The 19191-nt window shown below is 42.3% G+C and overlaps 2 protein-coding genes across 5 annotated transcripts in view; one reads left to right on the plus strand and one right to left on the minus strand.

The window, feature by feature from the left end:
• The window catches only part of LOC307037772 (uncharacterized protein), a 34946-nt gene extending 21102 nt beyond the window's left edge, over nt 1–13844 (plus strand). For 2 of the 4 annotated variants that reach the window (XM_079678867.1, XM_079678864.1), the window contains exons 2-3: nt 10147–11888; nt 12147–13844. In XM_079678867.1, coding sequence (XP_079534993.1) covers nt 10305–11888; nt 12147–12617 — 2055 coding nt within the window. In that variant the 5' untranslated portion in view covers nt 10147–10304 and the 3' untranslated portion in view covers nt 12618–13844. Of the gene's footprint in view, nt 1–6245; nt 7253–8931; nt 8998–10146; nt 11889–12146 lie in introns of those variants that run through there. The other 2 variants (XM_079678866.1, XM_079678865.1) reach the window with 2 other exon arrangements.
• A 104-nt stretch (nt 13845–13948) lies between these two features.
• On the minus strand, nt 13949–18777 carry irf10 (interferon regulatory factor 10). The gene is made up of 8 exons (XM_079678896.1): nt 18224–18777; nt 17237–17432; nt 16937–16986; nt 16330–16372; nt 15922–16026; nt 15246–15632; nt 14808–14926; nt 13949–14342 (listed from the first exon to the last, which is right to left on the minus strand). The coding sequence occupies exons 1-8, from the start codon at nt 18386–18388 to the stop codon at nt 14283–14285; spliced, it is 1125 nt and encodes a 374-aa protein (XP_079535022.1). The 5' UTR covers nt 18389–18777; the 3' UTR covers nt 13949–14282.
• Between the last annotated feature and the right edge of the window lie 414 nt (nt 18778–19191).

Below are 19191 nucleotides of genomic sequence, written 5' to 3' on the forward strand. Positions count from 1 at the left end.
CACACACACACACACACACACACACACACACACACACACACACACAGGGGGGAAGGCCACTGGGGGGAAATGTCACAACTCAATCCCTGTGCACCTTTTGTTGACAGTCATATACTCTACTCTAGCACTCTCCCCCACATTGAGTGTGTGCTCTCAAACAGTTGAGTGAAAGGGAAAGACAGAGAGTGGTGGGGGACCTGAAAGTAAAAGAAACATAGAGGAAAAACATAGAGTCAAGTATACATTCACACTGAGGCTAGACGTTTGTGCTGTGTGTGTGTGTGTGTGTGTGTGTGTGTGTGTGTGTGTGTGTGTGTTTTATCGCTGTATGTTACTTGTTTTTCTCTGAGAAGATGTTTCACCCCTTGAAACTCTTTGTGGGCGCAGCATGCTAAGTCTTTGAGACTACATAACCTTATATAACCTTATTTGTGAAAGCATTTTCTCTCTCACCCTGTTCCTCTTTAGGCTCTCAGATAGCAGGGAAACACTCATCAGGGGTGTGTGATGAATAATCACTCATTCAAAACCACACCTAAAGGCAAACACAGACTTGCATATCCTCGTGAATATCATCCCCTCCAAAAAAGAAAAAGCGTCCTTTTTGCTGTTCAAAGACAATTCTAAAAACTGTACTGCCCCAATATACTCTTGTACTTAATTTCATTATTAATATATATATATATATATATATATATATATATATATAAAAGGTGAAGCTCACATTATTTAAGTATTTCTAAAGTGAACTGACAATCAAGTAATGTGTATCTGCTATGTGTCAACACAGGAATATACGGCTCTGCATCTGTGACAAATTTGACAATTTCAACATAATGAACAAACCCTCCCATGGTACATGCTGATCGTGAGTTAGTCCTGGGTTTAAGGCCTTTTTCCATCAGTAAAGGGGACCTTCTTGTCAGCTGTTCCCAGATCAGCACTCTCACAGTTGATGGGTATGAGAATTGGCTTGGGAGCTCAGCTGAGGAGCCAGGAGTGTAATAAATAATCCCAAACAGAGGCAGGTGTTTGAATACAGTTGACACCATGCTAGACTACTTAAAGGTGACAGACACACCTGTCGATGAGGTTGTCCCACGAGAGGGAGCTGGATGCCTTTATATTCAGACCCATTTATGGGTGAAAAGAATATGTGCGTATGCTTATAAATGTGAGTGAGTGTGTGAGCGTACGCAATCTGTCAGTTATATGAGCTGTTTCTTGGCTGTTTGTGTTCCTACAGATCGTTTTCTTTAGCCCTGGCCCGCAACCTTTGTGTATGATCACGCAATATGTTCTCCTCCTCCTCCACGCTTTATCTACAATAAGGGCCAATGACCTTTCAACCTTACCACCCACCACTTACACCCACGCCCTCTCTGCCTGCTGTAGCCCATCAGTTCATCTCCTCCTTCATACGGACGGACTCAACGTGCACAAAAACAAGATATTGCACAGTATCAGATTTGGTATCACTGCACTGAAAGCGTAACATCTGAGACATCCTGTAGCTTCAATAGTGTCCTGAAAGCAAGTCCCGTGTATTGTCTTTTCTTTCCCTGCAATCCTTCCCTATTCAATTCTTTTTTTATCACTCGTAACGTTTAAATCACTCAGCGAAACATCTTTCTCTAATTTAATTTGACTGCTTTTTTTGTGGTTATTAGCAAAGATTATGAAAAAGCTGTGTGATAAAGGTTCTCTCTCAAGAGGGACTCTCCCTATTTTGATTTTGAAAACAAGCATTAAGCCCACTCAATCCTACTTCAATATAATTTACAGCACCCTCGATAACAAACAGCATGAGCCGTGTGTTGAGTAAATGGCTGTGACTGTGTGTGGCTCGGCAGCAGATTTGGTGTAGGAGGGGTTGTAGAGCAAAAGCAATAATGGCAGTGTATAGCAATGTTGCCTTGAATGCCAGCAGTGATAAAGGTACTCCAGACAGTATCGCTGAAACAAGTCTAGACAGTGGCTCTGTAAATGAATGGCATTTGAGATTCTAACAGGAGACCTGGCCATGCTCTCTCAGTGGAGAAGTCATCACTATGTTTGCTTACAGCCTGCTGACATTTTGCTGATAAACTGAGAACCAACAAAAAGAAAACCCAGTTTGACTGTCAGTCGCCGGGGGACAAAGCCAAAATAACAGATCTTTGGAATGAAAAGTAATCTCTCTCCTCTTTCACACACACTGTTTCTACACCCGTCAGAATGTGTCCGTCTCCAAGTCCCGCACTCTCTCTTCCTCTCTCTCTGTTTCCCGTCTCCTCTTCTTTCAACCCCCCTTGGAAGCGACTGATCTCATAGCGCGTGAGAGTACTACTCGCATCAAGAGTTGAGATAATCATGTCACAAACTAGTGAGAGCGACTGCTACCTGTGAGCCAGTGAAGTTGAGCATGTAAAAAGTTGAAAAACTAAATAATAAGTGATAACTTATTATAATAATTATTAAAATATTAAAATAATAACTTGATATTCGTAAGGTTGCATATAAATAGCTTTGTAACCATTTGATGGTTATTTAAGAGTTTTTGTGATTCATATGAGTCCAACAAATTGAACCAAAGCCATGTCCTTGTGGTTAACAATGTAGCTGGTGCAGATCCTGCATCAGATTGAGACAGTGGAAAAGTGCAGAAATGAAACTCCCATCAGTAGACACTTAAATGTCATTGAATGACAACAACATGACACCCGCCTTACAAAATGTCAGCCACAAGGTTTGCAGAATACCTCTGAACTGTTCCATTTGTTCCCTGTTGACCTTTGCATGCATACTTGCATGTGCAGGCGGTGTATGTGTTTGTGTAGCAGAGAGACACTGCAGCAGTCTGCCACGGTCAGAGGAAGAGGAGAACGAGGAGGAGGAATTTTTTGGTTCTGCTGACTGGCTGACCTGCATGTAATTAGTCAAGTCATATTTTTAACTGATATTGCGTAAAAGCCAGCTTAAGGAGCCATGGCTGCCCTATTTATACCCAAGGGGCTAATGGCCTGTACCACTACACAGGGGGATTTCCTCCCAGAACTATACTAAGCCTTTCTTAGGCTGTACCAGGATTAACCCAGCAATACATTACAGGCGTCACCCTCTAGTCTGCACCACTCACACTGTTCTACTCTCCTCCAATCAGCTCTTTTCCGGCAATATTCAGCACACTCTGTTTACAACTCTGCTTTCCAGAAAGTTATATTCAATTTTGTTTGCTGCACCCATGGCACACCCTGTTTGTCTTATTCCTCAACGATTTGTGCGACGGCAATGTGTGCAAGTGTGTCAAGAGTGAGCACATTTCCCACATGGAGTCATTCTTAGAGTGAGTCTTTGCGTGCGGAGCTGCTGGCTCACCCTGTTGAAGAATGGGTCACGGCCCTGAAGGCTGACCTGGCCTTTTGCCCAATAAGCTATCGCCCATATCACCTTGTCCTTTTATCAGCTTAACTCGGCTCCTTGTGGAGTAAGCCACCACACACGGTTAGTAGTACTCCCCTCCTCCCCCACACCAACTCCCGCCGTCACTCCAACTTTCCATCTATCTATCTATCCATCTATCTATCTATCTATCCATCTATCTATCCATCTATCTATCTATCTATCTATCTAGTGTGTCCTCTACACCCTCCCCCCCCCCACTCTCCCCTCTACTCTCCCCTCTGTTCAGATCTGTTACATTCAGCAACAAATTTCTGCTGCATCAGACGTCCATCATAGATCCCCCACTCAGCCTGAAACGTGATCAGACACCCCACACGAGGTTACGCATGAGGATGGGACACAAATAAAAGAAGCAGTATGGTGTTTTGGTTGCAGAAAAAATAAATCATAAAGTAGTAAAACATGTGTTGTGTTCAATAGAAAGTTAGAAAGTGACGAGGAGAGGGAAGTAAATCCAGTCTCTAAAGCCGCACCTGTGGAAGTCTTTTGCTACTTACTGTAACACTTCCGCCACTATGATTTGTTGGGTGTAGTGTGACTCATCTGACCTTTCTTGTCTAAGCCTGACCCTGTGTGAGAGAGTGTGTGTGTGTGTGTGTGTGTGTGTGTGTGTGTGTGTGTGTGTGTGTGTGTGTGTGTGTGTGTGTGTGTGTGTGTGTGTGTGTGTGTGTGTGTGTGTGTGTGTGTGTGTGTGTGTGTGTGTGTGTGTGTGTGTGTGTGTGTGTGTGTGTGTGTGTGTGTGTGTGTGTGTGTGTGTGTGTGTGTGTGTGTGTGATGGGCAGATGAAATGGTGCACAGCTAGAGAGAGACAGACAGGAACAGCAAGCATTAGATGGAGAAAGATTGCACCAAATGTCTCAGTGGGACTCTACTGTGCGTTCTGTATTCATGTTAATGTTGGCCTTTCTGCGTGTATGCATGTTCAATAATGCTTAATATCAAAGTGTGCTGCACGAGTAGAGCATAATAGTCATTTGTATATCTCTATATTGTAGTAAACCCCCTTTGATGCTCTCTTTTCTCCTCTTTCATTATGACTGACTATTACATCTAAATGTATATCAAGCACTGAATACACAATTTATGTAAATTGTACAATCACATTTTGTTTTAACTTAATGCTGATTACGTGGCAGAGATGTCATGATTTTAGGAGGAAGTCATTATTTGATTTGCTTCACTTCATTTTATGTATTACCCTAATGTGCTTATAATATACAAATTGTAATTTCTCACTAACTTCCGTTTCCATTTTATTTGTAAAAAAGGTGTTGTTTACGTAGGATTGTATCTTGTTCTATTTTGTATGGGACCATTTAGTATAAATTGTTAAATACAATCTGTCAGCTTGCAAGCATGGAGCATTTTGTTTAATATACTCATTATGTTGACATGCTGCAAACCCTCCATTCAAATTAGCTATTACATTTTCTTTTAATATTCAAACAGATAAGGGTTAATAGAGTACGTTTAAGCATTTCCTGTTTCTAAACAAGCTTTCACCAAGCAGTAAGATACAACACAATCTTGGCTTTTTTATCATTTTTAGTGATTATGAATTAATGTTATCATAAACAGATGGATTTTTCAATATTTTTACATCATCTTTCAGATTGTTTTCTATTCACAGCTTATAATGTATAGTGTTGTTACTTTTGTTCATCAAGACTGACTGATCATTAGCTTTCCATTCATTTTTCATCACGTAGTGGCCCTTCTATTAAAAGAAAAAGGCTAACAATATTATTTAATTTAAAACAATATGCTCTGAAATGAAAATATCAGCATCTTCACTCTATCAGCTTTGATATTTATAATGAACCTACACAAATACTGCCAGAGCAGACAGCGCTTGTGCCCACACAACCACAGAAACATTCAGTTTGAAAAGATTATCTCCTAAATGTCAACGCGAGACTTAGTTGACAATTGTCACACATTGTGAGAGGGTTTCAATGCGGCCTTCGTTTCGATGTGTCTGCACACACATCTAAATACAATTAGCTTACCAAACCATTGAGGTTGGGATGTTAGACAAGGTTAACATCTCATGGAAAACATTGGTTGATGCGTGTCTGCATTTTGTTCTGTTTGAAAGGTTGAGTTGCCTGTATTGCTCTTGAAACAAAACACATAAAGATCTTTTACAATTCGCCAGCAATAATAATTTAATTGCTTCATTAAATCCTATTTCTCCCTCTGCTCCAATTTACATGTTTGTTCATTTATTGCAGTTCTGCACTGGTAATTAACATAAGCTTGTTTGAACTGAGGTTTGGCCCTGTTATTTGACAAGAAGCCAACGGTGTTATTTGCATTGCATTTCTAACCGTGTGCTTGTTTATTATTCTTGAAAAGGTTTTTGTACAGACAGGTTTCTGATTTGTTGCCGTGAATGAACGACACTGATCTCTCCAATTCAGTCATGATAAGCCATACCAACACACTTCCCTTGCACTGCCTGAATCACTGAGGCATTTCATTCAGAGCTCTCCTGCAGTGCTCCTGTTAAACACACATATTATGTCAAATCAAAACGTATTCATAAATCTCTTAACAACAGATGTGTTCAAAGTGCGTTGATGAGAACAAAGGACACACATTCAGATGAAAACAAAGAGAATATGTATAGTGTGTGTGTGTGTGTGTGTGTGTGCGTGTGTGTGTGTGCGTGTGTGTGTGTGTGTGTGTGTGTGTGTGTGTGTGTGTGTGTGTATGTGTGTGTGTGGGTGTGTGTGTGTGGTGTGTGTGTGTGTGTGTGTGTGTGTGTGTGTGTGTGTGTGTGTGTGTGTGTGTGTGTGTGTGTGTGTGTGTGTGTGTGTGTAGGTGTGTGTGCGCTTGATAAATATGAGGTTTAGTTTTGAGTCAGAGGCAGCAGCAAAAGCCTAACTCTGAGAGTGTGTGTGGGATGAGCCTCCCTGTTATCAAATGTCTTTCTGCCTCCCCTTCATCATTCCCCCTCTTATATGTGCCAAAATGTCTTCAGACATATTGCTTCATATTTGAATGAATGAATTATTAATTGATTTATTAATGACTTGTCATGTCAAAGGATACAATTACCTGGTGAAACTTAAGTGGAAACCATACCTTCCACCAGTACAAGACGGCATATAGTCAACATATACCGCCCAATATATCATCTGTATGTGCTGCATCCTTGAGTGTTTGTGTTCGCCCATATAGTATATGTACGTGTGTGTGTGTGTGTGTGTGTGTGTGTGTGTGTGTGTGTGTGTGTGTGTGTGTGTGTGTGTGTGTCCCTCACAGTGATTAAAGCAAGTGGGCGGCAGCAGCAACTGGTCTGCCTGTGTGGCTCCGCATAGCAGACATGTTTCTCGCTGCTAGATATTACTCATTTCCTCAGCCCTTTGCACACTCAAGCACAAACACACAAGCGCACACACACACACACACACACACACACACACACACACACACACACACACACACACACACACACACACACACACACACACACACACACACACACACACACACACACACACACACACACACACATACACACACTCTTGACACACACACAGTCACATATACAGCACACACAGAGACGACAAGCAGGCACTCAGTTCTTTCCCTCAGTTTGGTGGGCTTGCTGGTGTTATTCAATCGGAGATCAGAGGCAGTGTGTAACTGGAGGCTGCTGATATCTGCGGGTGTTGTGAGTGGCGGCAGTGCTGTGGAGGAGCAGTGTAGCCCAGTGAGGAGCTGAGGAGTGGGTTGACCCAGGGAGGATTGGAATATGAATGACTGCCAAGATTGGGACGTCTGCTCAGCCTGCTCTAAGGTCAGTCTCACATCACATCACAACAAGAAACCAACTCCATCAACCTGCCGCCTGCTCCCACGCTCTCTAAATGTTCTTTTGGATTAAGAGTGCTGTTTTTGAGTGCTTTGTTTTGCAATTAGCATACTGAACTATCAATTGATGTTTTATTTGGCATGCAAAACTAGAGAGGGATGTTTGGTAGTCCGGTTTTTCTAAGGGTTTGCTGCAAAGAGTAAAAAGACACGTTTGACAATTCTCCTGAGAAATGCATGTAGAGAAAAAGGCGGGATGATGTGGAGCGGTGCAAATACGCATGACAAATTTGAAAATGAATTAAGAGCAGGAACAGGAATGTAAGCATTTTACAATTTAATATAAAAACAATTCTTTTGTTTCAGTTTAAAGCAATTTATTTTTTTTATTTTTTTTAGATTGTATCATGCTCACAAAGCAAGTCAAAAGTATAGAGGAGTATTAATTGGAAGGCATTTTTTCATAATTTTTGTATGCATTTAAATTGTACAAGCACAGTACTGTAGCTCCTGCTGAACTCTCTGCGTGCATCTCTCCACGGTGTAGGAGTATTCTGTTCAAATATATTTCTCTGCAAACTCCTCCACATGCACAATAGTGTTCTTTGTTTTCTTGTACTTTTTTGGCAAGTTTATATTAGGTCTATTTTGACAACCTTTTTTATAAGAGCCCACGAAATTACAAGGCTGTCAGGGTCATCTGAGGACAAATATGGAAATCAAGTTTTTTGTATTGTGTGAAATCTGGATTTGTGTGCAATGTTCGTGTGAAGCCAAAATAGAGTAGAGCTTTTAATTTGTATTAAAGTGATAAGTTGGTCAAATGTTAGTATTTTGAATAATGTGTCTAACTTAAGCATTTCTTTTAAGATATCGGCATGGATTTTATAAGTTCTTAAAAACCTAAGCCATCTATTTGTATTGACAAAATGTGTTTATTTGTTGTTTATCTTTTTCTATTTAATCAAATAAATGCTAAACTGTGCAGGTTCTCAAGCTTTTTACTCTTAAAATATGAACTGGTTTATTAGCTTGATGAGATCATCACACATCATTTGACAAAATATTAATTATTTTAGGAAAATATAGATTAAAATAAATACGTATATCCATTACATAAAGAACACCTGATTTCTGCTGCCATCTGAAGGCAGTTTTTTTCTAAAGGAATAGCTGTTTTCATTGATCCTAAAGCTCACTGGGTTTTCTTGGCTCACAGAAGGCCATGTTATCTTTCAGGGGAACTGACAACTAAGTTCCCCGAAATTGGACTTTCGAAGTTAACATCACAACAGTAACGTGTTTTTTGACCCAATAGTTAGTCTGTCATCAATATTTCCCATCTTCTACAACATCACACCCGTCCTGTCAGTGTCTGGGACAATAAAATCTCCCTCCTCTCACCACCCAGTTTTCAGTTTTACACTCAGATGCGCAAACAGCTTGCTCCACTCTAACACTTCTTCTGTTTTTGGACCAAGTCACTTGATGAGCAACAACCCGCCTCATGGAGTATCCCCATCTAACCTCTCCAAGTGTGTGTGTGTGTGTGTGTGTGTGTGTGTGTGTGTGTGTGTGTGTGTGTGTGTGTGTGTGTGTGTGTGTGTGTGTGTGTGTGTGTGTGTGTGTGTGTGTGTGTGTGTGTGTGTGTCTGTGTGGATACAGTTGCCATGGTGACAATGTGGTGGATGGGGAGACGGCAGGGAATTGGCTGTTGAGAGAGACTTGCGGGTGAGTGCGGGCCTGAGTGGCAGCACAGTGCTGTGGTGTTGTGGTGGCGGCGGGAGCAGAGATGGTGGTGGCGGTGGCGGAGCGATCAGCTGGGCTGGCCGCGCGGCAACCATCACTTCAAAAGAGCTCATTTAAAACGCTTGGAGAAGAATTAGTAGAGCTCCCCCGCACTTCTCACTGAATGAAACAAGGCTGCAAAATCTCTGACACATTCGAGGACTCAAACACAAACACTCACGTACACAGAGGCCTAAACAAACAAACACAATCACACATTTCTCTTTGAAAAAAAAATAATGATTGCACATGCACACAAACATGGCACACACGCATGCACACACACTAGCAATCACACACATTTCTCCACACCCCTGCTGTGACACACAATTAATATGCAAAGACACATATCCTGTATCCACAACAACTGTTGGTAATATCAACAGTGTTTTTGTCAGCTTTTGGGTGGGTGGTGACCAGCTTTGCCTATCACTGGGGGAGTAAGTACTGCCGCCTGAGGGAGTATTTGTGTGTCTGTAGCTGTCCGTGTGTGTCTGAAAGAGAAGGGGTGGGGGGTACTAGTAGTAAGCTCATACACTGAAGAATACAGAGAACACCCGGGGGTGTCGTGGGGGTGGTTCATGAAAGTGGTACAAAAAACACATCTACATATTCCAATCATCCCCTGAGAGTCAGAGATGAAAACTCTCCTGCTGTGAGCGCTCTTTGTGTGTGTGTGTGTGTTTTTTCTACACACACATACGTCTGCCTCTGAACTTCATTGGCTGCAAAATATATTTTTAGTCCACATGTGGGAGTAATGTGTTTGAATGAAACGAGTAAGCTGGGTAGTTTCAGTCCCACCGCAGTGCTCATAGGTAATGACTAATTAGCAACAGCTATCAGAAAGCTAGTTTCTAACCTTCTTAAAGAAGTTCATAAAAGAGAGTCAATAGCTGATTTCTGGCCATCTGTCTGATGCTGCTGAATGTTTGTTTGCATGTCTGACTGGACTGACAGCTGGGTCTTAACCACAACTGACGCCAGGACCTGGCAGACTGCTCTGTGTCCTCACTAAATCTGTCTTTTTGTCCCCTTCCTCCCTTTTACCTTCTCTATCTCCATTTCTGTCCACTCTCATCCTCTCTCTAGGTGAGTGGCGCTTCAATCGGAAAGAATCAACAGTGATCTGACAGTGATGCTGTGTAGCAGCGTCCCTCTCTGTCTGCCCCCCTCATTCTCCCGTGAGGCCCATGTGACCTAACCTACACCCACACACAGGGGGCCCCCAGTGCCGCTGGAGCCCACCCATGAATCCCAGCCCCGACCGCGGCAAAGAGTGCCTCCCTCCCAAAAAAAGGGAAACTCGGCAAGGATCGTCCGAACACAACATCCCTCTGGACGAGTTTAAACCCCCTGTGCCGCTCCGGAGTCGGTCCAGCACAGGGGGAGGGGAGGGGGGCAGGGAGGCCAGCGACAGGGAGCGAGCTCTGATCAACCCGAGCCCCCATCTCCTACATACTCCTCCACCCCTTCCTGCTACAGCACCAGGCCTCCCCCTGCCCCTACCATGGCATCTGGGCTACTCTCCCTCCATCTCCCTCCCCCTTTTCCCAGGGCAGATTGGAGAGAGGAGGGGCTCAGGGTCTCCCGCTTGGAGAGATGATGCTCTCTCCTCAGCCTTGCCCCACCACTCCAGGTGGCTCAGAGGGGAAGGCCCCCTCTCCTTGCCACCTTCCCCATCTTCTTCTGCCGCCTCCTCCTTCAAGACTCCCTACCCAGCCGATTCTAGAGAGATTTGGTCCTACATCAACAGTGGCCGGCGGGACAACAGCTCCCCTCTCTTCTCCCCCTCTTACTTGTTCAGCCAGCACTCTCTCTACACTCAAGATCCAAGTTATACTGAAGCCAGACATAGATACCTGGGCAAGAGGCTCAATGGCCTAGAGGGGCCTGGCAGCAGGACTGCCTCAGCCTCCAGGTCTCTGCTCTCAGGAGAGTATGGGAACGAGAGCAGCAGAGCCAGGCTGGACATGGGTCCACACAGCTCCCATACCAACGGTGGACGGAGACAGCAGGAGGATCTAACATCCCGTGTCCATACTGGAGGGCCTTATTTGTCAGACTCTCTAGCTCAGGAGGGCCCTGAGACACATTCCTCACTGCAGGACAGACATACACATGGGATAGTTAAGACCAGCTTACTCTCCTCCAGTCCCCATCCCCTGGGACCAGTCCCCAGGGCAGGTAGAGGGGGTCTCCTGGACTCCCTAGGGGTCACACCAGCTGAGGCCCAGATCTACTACTCCTTAGGATCGGTGGGCCACCCCAGCCCTCAGGTCCAGCCCTACCCGCTCTACAGCCCCTCAGGAACCGCTCTGTACAACCTGCACAGGGAGCCAGTACCCAGGCAGCACAGTGTAAGGAACTCCCCTCACTCCCCCCTGGGTCTGCATAACAGCCATGACAGGTCACCAAGAGACCGGGACAGAGACCTAGAAAGAGACAGAGAGAAACTCCTACAAAGGGACAGGGAGCGAGGCAAAGAAAAAGAAAAGCACCTTCAACATGACCAAGAAAGAGACACTGAGCGCGAGAGACGAAGGGATAGGGAAAGAGGGAGAGAGTTATCTCCTTCTCATGCTCACACCTCGCCCCCGACCCCTCACCCATCTCCCCCTGCGCTCCTACCTCACTTCACCAAGGGTTCTCTGATCGAGTTGGCCAGCGGCCGGTTGAAGCAGGTGGAGGAGCTGCGGACCGAAGACTTCCTGAGGAGCGCAGATACCTCCCCCGAGTTTCACCTCAGCACCTGCACTGTGCTGCTGATTTCCCCCAGCAGCACACAGGGCTTCAGCCACCTGCAGGTCCACCTCACAGACCGCAACACTCAGGTCAGCTTTATCCTAAAATATCTTCATTTGAGTAGCAGATATGTTTTTACCAGCACAATCAGAAAGAAAAAAAAAAAAAACTGCATGGAAAGATGATTGTTAACGTAGTGCAGTTGAGGCTGTAGATTACTCATCTTTAATCTAATCCTAACACACTTTATTGCACACCAAAGTCACATTGAGGTGTTATTAACGTTCTGATTACAGACATTGAATCTTTCTTTGTTGAGTGTATAACATTGTTGTGCTTTTGTGTAGGAGCTACTGAAGGTCTTGGTGGAGTATCCGTTCTTTGTGCAGGACCGAGGCTGGTCTTCTTGCTGCCCGCAGAGAACCTCACAGCTGTACGGCCTGCCCTGTCGCCAGCTCATGGAAGGCGATGTCTGCCTGGCTCTCACCCCCACCCCAACCCCCACCCAAACCCACCGGACACGCACGCGTACTGGGTCCAGGGCCCATCGCACGCAACTCCCCCCAAGGGCTGCAGGAGACCCCAGCAGCTTGCACAGGGAGGAGATGCCACCTCCACCTCCCCCTCCCCCTCTCCCTCAGCACCCACCTCCTGCTGCACCGGCCCCTCGGCGGGCGCTGGCTGCAGTCCCCCCTGCTCAGGAGCAGCAACGTCCGCGAAAACGGCGCTGGTCTGCCCCGGATACCTTACCCTCAACCGGCACTGATGAAAGCCTCATGGATTTACCTCATGGCTCCAAGCTAATGAAGTGGCAGTAGAAACTTGGAAATGCATAGGCATATATGCATACTTACAAACACACATAAGCACATACACACCCTCCTAGTCTCTGTTGCAGCCACCAAGAAGACAATGGAGAGACCTCAAGGTAGGGTTGCAGGGAAGGAATACAAAAAAAGGAAAACGCAATTTACGGGTGTCCACTCTGCTGCCCAAAATATTAACCCCCACCCTAGTCTGGTCCTTGTTGCACCCTCCTTTCCTATCCTTTCCTTTCTTCCCCTCAACATTACTTAGCACACCCCTAAAAGGAGCAGCAGCAGAAGGATCCCTAGATGGCTCCTTACCGACACTGAAGACATTGAGACAATCAAGCACTTGTCTGTGTTCACTGTTTTTGTAATGGTTGTCGCACACACCTACTTAATGACAGTGTGTTCTGCAGGGTATTGACTTCCAATCAGTGTTATGAAAGTAAACGCTATTGAAGAAGTGCAGATATATATGAACAAAGGTTGACTATATATATTACATTGCAGATGTTAAATACAGTACATATGCTAAACAGATTTAATGCAATCTCTTTGTCGATTTCGCGATGCATTTTTGTTTCTTTAATTGTCTTGCAGCTGAGCCGATGTCTACATGTCGGCCGATGCAGGCAATGTGAATGTATGAGCAACTTATAGCCTTTTTTTATTCTCATCACTGGGTGTCATTTAAAACAAATGATTGTTCTTCAAGGCATTACCCTCCAATATGTTCTTAACATTTTCTCTGAGAGAGGGAGAACACTAATGAAAACTGCGTAACAGACAATCCCGCCCACACAGACAGGTCTGTGCCACATCGCCTCGACACTCATGGTGTTTTTCCATTAAAAACAGAATGATGGAAAGAGTAGGAAGTGCAGTATGGCTGACGAGTAATGGTGCTAGTAACAAGTTGGAACATGATGCTTTGTGAATACTCTTGACCCCTGTGTATTGTACGCTTCTGTTCCCATTTCATTTTTTTTATGTACTGTATTTGTTTGAAGGCAGGGAAAATGATGAAAGTATTTTAAACTCAGATACGGGTATCTCCTCTGATTCAGCACACTCTCTCACTTTAGTTTTTGTGTTTTTTTTATTTTAAAAAAAAAAACCTTACCTGTGGATTTTCTTTTTAAATGTCATAGCTACAAAAATGTATATTTTTTAAAATTGTGAATCTGTTATATGATGTTCGCTAGAAATAAAGGAAAAAAAGCTTTATAGATTTAATTAGATGTGTTAATTTATTCTCTGCATGTGTCAAGTACTGAACACTTAAATTATTATTTATTACAGATGCTGAATATGAGGTTAGCAAAAAATACAGGCATATCTTTTTACATAAATACAATCTTATCAGCATGATTTATTGGTGAAACAAGAAATCTGGTTTGACAACAGCTGATTAATGAAATTAATATAAGGCAACTAAAAATACATAAGCATAAAGAAATTCCTTTCATGCATTGCAGGAAAGATCTATAATGCAAAACCACAATTGTTTCTTCATTCAATACTCCATATTGTTTGCTCTGCTCTTATGATACATTTCATTATGATGACAGGGGAAGGAATGAGGCTTCTGTTACCCACGTGTATATTGTTCATGGCTAACCCGGTGTAGGTAGCTTCACTTGTCCTCCTGTGTTGGAGGTGAGAATCGGCCGCTTATCCTCGGTCTTTACAGTTGAACCTCTGCATGAGTTCCACTGCAAACAAGGGCACCACCTGGCAAACAGGACAGTATCAATCAGTATGCCTTTGAGGGCATCTACTGGCTGTTCAAAGAATTACAGCTGCACTTCCATTTAGAGAAGAATTGTAAGATTCTTTGTGTCTTACATTACATGGTGGATCAAACCCATGACTGCAAATCACAGTGACACACTGTTGACAGTACACTACTTTAAGTATTATTTCACTTCATAGAGTAGTTTAAACAGAATACACAACTTAAAATGCAGGTATGTGACAGAATCAAGAAAGAATGAAACGTACATCCTTTTGTCTACAAAACTGTAATTATAATTTAACAGAGAAACCTGCACAAGACCTCTCAGCCAGGGGAATGAAAATGTTCAATAGAAATTACAAAGTGAATGTGAGGTGAAAATATGAAAGTAATGTATGTCTAAACTAAATCTAAAGGATAACATCAAACATTGAAATATTACATTTAGTCAAATAACAAACCTGCGCCATAATCAGCTTTCTGTTTTTAGGTATGTCGGGGTCTGGGTACTCCTCTCCGAAGCAAAGCTCAATCTCATAAGTAGGTGTAGGTCCCTCCCCTTGTAAACAGCACTGAAGCTCTGTACAAAAACATTGTATATTATTATATATATATATATTATTATAGATTGCTGTGAGAGAGGATGCTACTGTAGCGTTGCTTCTTTGCCGCTTCTCCAGCTTTGTGCTGATGATTGATTTTATGTAAAGCGTCTTTGAGCATTAGGAAAAGCGCTATACAAATTAAATTGAAATAGTGCATTTGCATAGAGCAATAATGTAAGCCGTAAAGAATCCTCAACAATTAGCCTCTTGATTTATGACTAACTAATTAAATCAAACTGCTTTTTAGTGGCTGATACTACATTTATTATTCTATATATTCATGCACCCTCTTACCATTGAGAAATCTGGGTATGTCAAGCAGTTTGAAGGTCTTTTCTCGCTCCAGTTTGTTGGGCCGGTCGGTGTGCTGGGCCGTAGGACCGCTCCAGTACACCCTGCCCTGGCAGAACCGCTTGATGAACACCCCGTCTGGGGCCACCCATAATAGCACCCCCCTCTCAAGATGACAAAGAAGGCGGTTCATTGCTTCAGCCATACACGACGGCAGAGATACAGCATCCGGGGACGGGAAGGAGAGCTGCTGGGCGGTGCAGGGCCCGTAGATCTGTTCGTTTCCCAAAGGGACGCGGCCCTGCAGGATGAAGCACCCCTCTGGGCTCCTGGTGCACACCTTCGTCACACTGTGGCCCTGGTACAACAATGTCACCTGCATACGAAAGTCTGCACCCACAAAGTGTTTCAGGTCATACAGTGGCATGTTACGTTTTTTTTTTTTAAATCAAAATACCTTTATTCCTCCCACAGAGGAGACATTTACATTTGTTACAGCAGAAAAGAGCCAAAGACAGCTTAATGTTAACTAAGAAGCATTCATAAAAAAATATATTAAAGGTAAAAAAGTTAAATAAATTACAGAATTTACAAAATACACATCATGTAACAGTTCTGAAGATATAGCAGCCAGGTATATATTGCACAGTTATTATCATGCACTATCCCATGAACTCACCTGATACAGTATGTGTAGAGGTAAGAAAGGTTGTAGGAGCAGGGCTCTGATTTAGAGTCTTTTTTCCTGTGAGCTCACAATACATGTGCTCTCTCATCAGATTATCTAAAGCAGAGTAGAGAGATATTCATTACTGTACATTGTAACAGTAAAATACAAGTTCACAAGTAAAATTCCTACCAACGTTATGATGAGGGCTGAACACGGGGCAGTATTTAGGTGCTATTTCTTCAAATTAAGCGGGGTCCATTTATATTTGTTAATTTTATATTAAGTAATTCACCATAGGGACTCAAGATTTTGACAGGGATGATAAACATTTCATCACTTGAATAATTATAGTTTCCCATTTTTAGCTTTGGATCATCCCTAAACATAACAGTATCAGTTTGTGTTTGTGAACCTTACCAGTCAGTGGTTTGAAGTCTTCGTTACGTGTATGAAACAATTCCTTTTGACAATGAATATGCAAAAACAAAAAAATGTTTAATAGAGTATGAAGTTTATGGCTTATTAATGTATAAGGATCAGAATTCTTTTTTTTAGAGAGATCAGAGCACTTTAAATTGATTTTCCCAAACAACCCAAACGTTTTCTGCTGCCAAAAACGCACTGTTGATCAGCATCTCTTTATGGATGTGGAAAGCTCCAAAAAATGTTGCAACTCATAAAAAGTCTAAGCATTAAATTACAACCAATAGTCAAACCTGCTAAACGTACTGTCGGGTTTGAACATTTCTGGCTCTATGACTCATAGTGGTAGTATCAAAAAAGAAAATATTTACCAGGAGACACTAAGAATAAATACTTCTTCCATAATCTTTTCACTGGAATTGTCTCTTTTTGTGTTTTTATATCTTTGCCAGCAAAATCAGATTTTCATCCCTGATATCCACCTGTTTCAAAAACTCTAAACACTGACAGAAAGAAGGGAAATTAAAAGAAACTCTTAAATTAGCATGCAGTAGCTAAATGTTAAGGTAGTGCATGCTATTGCATTTATGTTTTAACCTACCTGAGACCTTTTTGCCTCGATGTACACTTGATCCTTTGTCAGGGGAAACTCTATGGAGAGCAACAAGTGGGAACAAAAACGAGAGCAAATAAAATAAATGCGATGCTATCAAAATCTTATCAAAAGCTAGCTGAGAGAACAATGAATATAAACACATTACATTCCTTGCTTTGTTTGCATGAATTAACTTGTTCTCTTTTTATTCTGGTGCATTGTTTTCTTACACCACAGCTCACAAGGTCAGATATAATAACCATTAAACATTTTTAAAAGGAAACGACCATTTGGCGTCACTTTTACCTCGTGGCCTGGCTGACCCTTGATCTTGCTGGATAAAATAGACCTTATAGGGTTCAGTGATGTCCAGCTGGTTGCGTTCATGGACCTCCAGGAAGTCTGTGCTTTTGTTGAGTGCACAGCGGAGACGGGTCTTCCACATGGTGGGGTCAGCTTTATCCCTGCCCTCCCTGTACTTTCCCTTGTACACAGCCCATGCCTGGATGTGAAGATTTAAATGTTATTAATTTAGGTTCAGCATTGAGAAATAATTATTTATGATTGGGTCCTAATCAACTGAGATTTCTTTCATTTGTAGAGTAGTTCATCAGATGATTTTAAATGCTTCGTTTTTTTGTTGAATTACTTTTTTCTGAGAAATGTAAGGGCACATCCCTTTTTAATACAACATTTATAGTGGTGGTTTTGCATGATCCTTTATTTTACAAATCTGTTCAATAAACCAATGTATTCATTATTCAACAAGATAAGGTGTTGAGTATTTGTTGAACTACAATCTGATACAGCACATGAAGGTATCATTCAAGATGTTCTCCAATCAACTAACAGGAATCATATATTTCAGGACTTGTGAAAACGAAAAAAAATCCTAATCTTATATAATGGGATAACAGATATCATTATTTAAATAAATGGGAACCTCTGCTCCCTGGCTACTTGAAACCATGTGCAACATGATAACAGATCATGATAAACAGTTAAGTAAAGTATAATACATTATAGCCTAACAAGAAGGCCTAATATAATCCCGTTTGTAAAATAAGGAGCTCAACATCTTTTGTTTTTTGTGATTAATGTATAGACTTGTTATAGGGTTTACAAAAAACACTTTTATAAAAATTGGCCAAAAAGGGAAATACTAGCTTCATGAAACTCCCTTTACAACAGTCGCCTGAAGTTCCTACATTAATTCCTTTACATAACGCACTCAAAACGCGATCTGACCATATATTTCAGATTTTATGTTTAATAATGTAAAACAGTAAGGACCTTGAAGAGAGCTGCGTCCTCCGTCTGCTTGTAGTCCTTCTTGGCTGCGTGCTTCCACGGGATCCTGAACATGGTTTTGTCCTCATCCTCCCAGCACAGTCCTTCAAATCCCCCACTGTCTATCTGAGCTATCAGCCACTCTTTCATGTGCATCTTAGCTTCCATCTCCAACACTGACTGCTGTTTTACAAGGAACAAAGCCTCACTTCCAAATGTCAGACATGCATGCGAGCAGTTTAATCCCGTTCGCACCTTGCAAGCGAAAAAACAAATTCCAATAATTAATTATTCTAATGCTACTCAAGCCTATAAAATAAGTTTCACAATAATAAAGTCTGATAATATGATGCAGTGATCACAAAAAAAGAAAGTTGTAGTCCTCACATGTGAATGCAGATGTCCTTACTAAATGTATGGTGCGCTCTTGGAAGGGAAAGCGAAAGCTTAGAGATCATTTACTTTCGGTTTCATCATGCAGCTAGTTTAACATTTAACGCGTCAAGGGAAGTTTATGAGGGGGTGACACACGGGCAGGTCACTCACTGGATCAGTGGAACGGACTGTCTTTAAGTGAAAGTAATTATAATGCACATGCAGCGTTTTGGTTTGTGTTGGATTAGATATTACTTTGCCAGAAGGCAAACCAAAGCATGAATTTATATAATTAAAGCTTTTGTATGATGGATTTAAACATGGCAGCCATATAAATATATATATCTTACAATATTTAAAGTAGGATGAAAAGCCAGGTCACCATCATCATCATTAACAACAGAAGTTCTGTTGGAAAATTCTCTTTTTAATTTCCCTCCATAGCAGTCAGCATGTGGGCAATGGTACAGCACCAATAAGCGTTATTATTCACATAACACAGCACACAAACCTAAACTACCATACTGAAACGTTCGTGTGAAAATGAAAGTGTGTGGGAGTTGGGGACTTTTTTGTATGAACTCCGCCTCCTCCAT

The sequence above is a fragment of the Notothenia rossii genome, assembly GCF_949606895.1.
Source record: "Notothenia rossii genome assembly, chromosome: 4".
Lineage (NCBI taxonomy): Eukaryota > Metazoa > Chordata > Actinopteri > Perciformes > Nototheniidae > Notothenia > Notothenia rossii.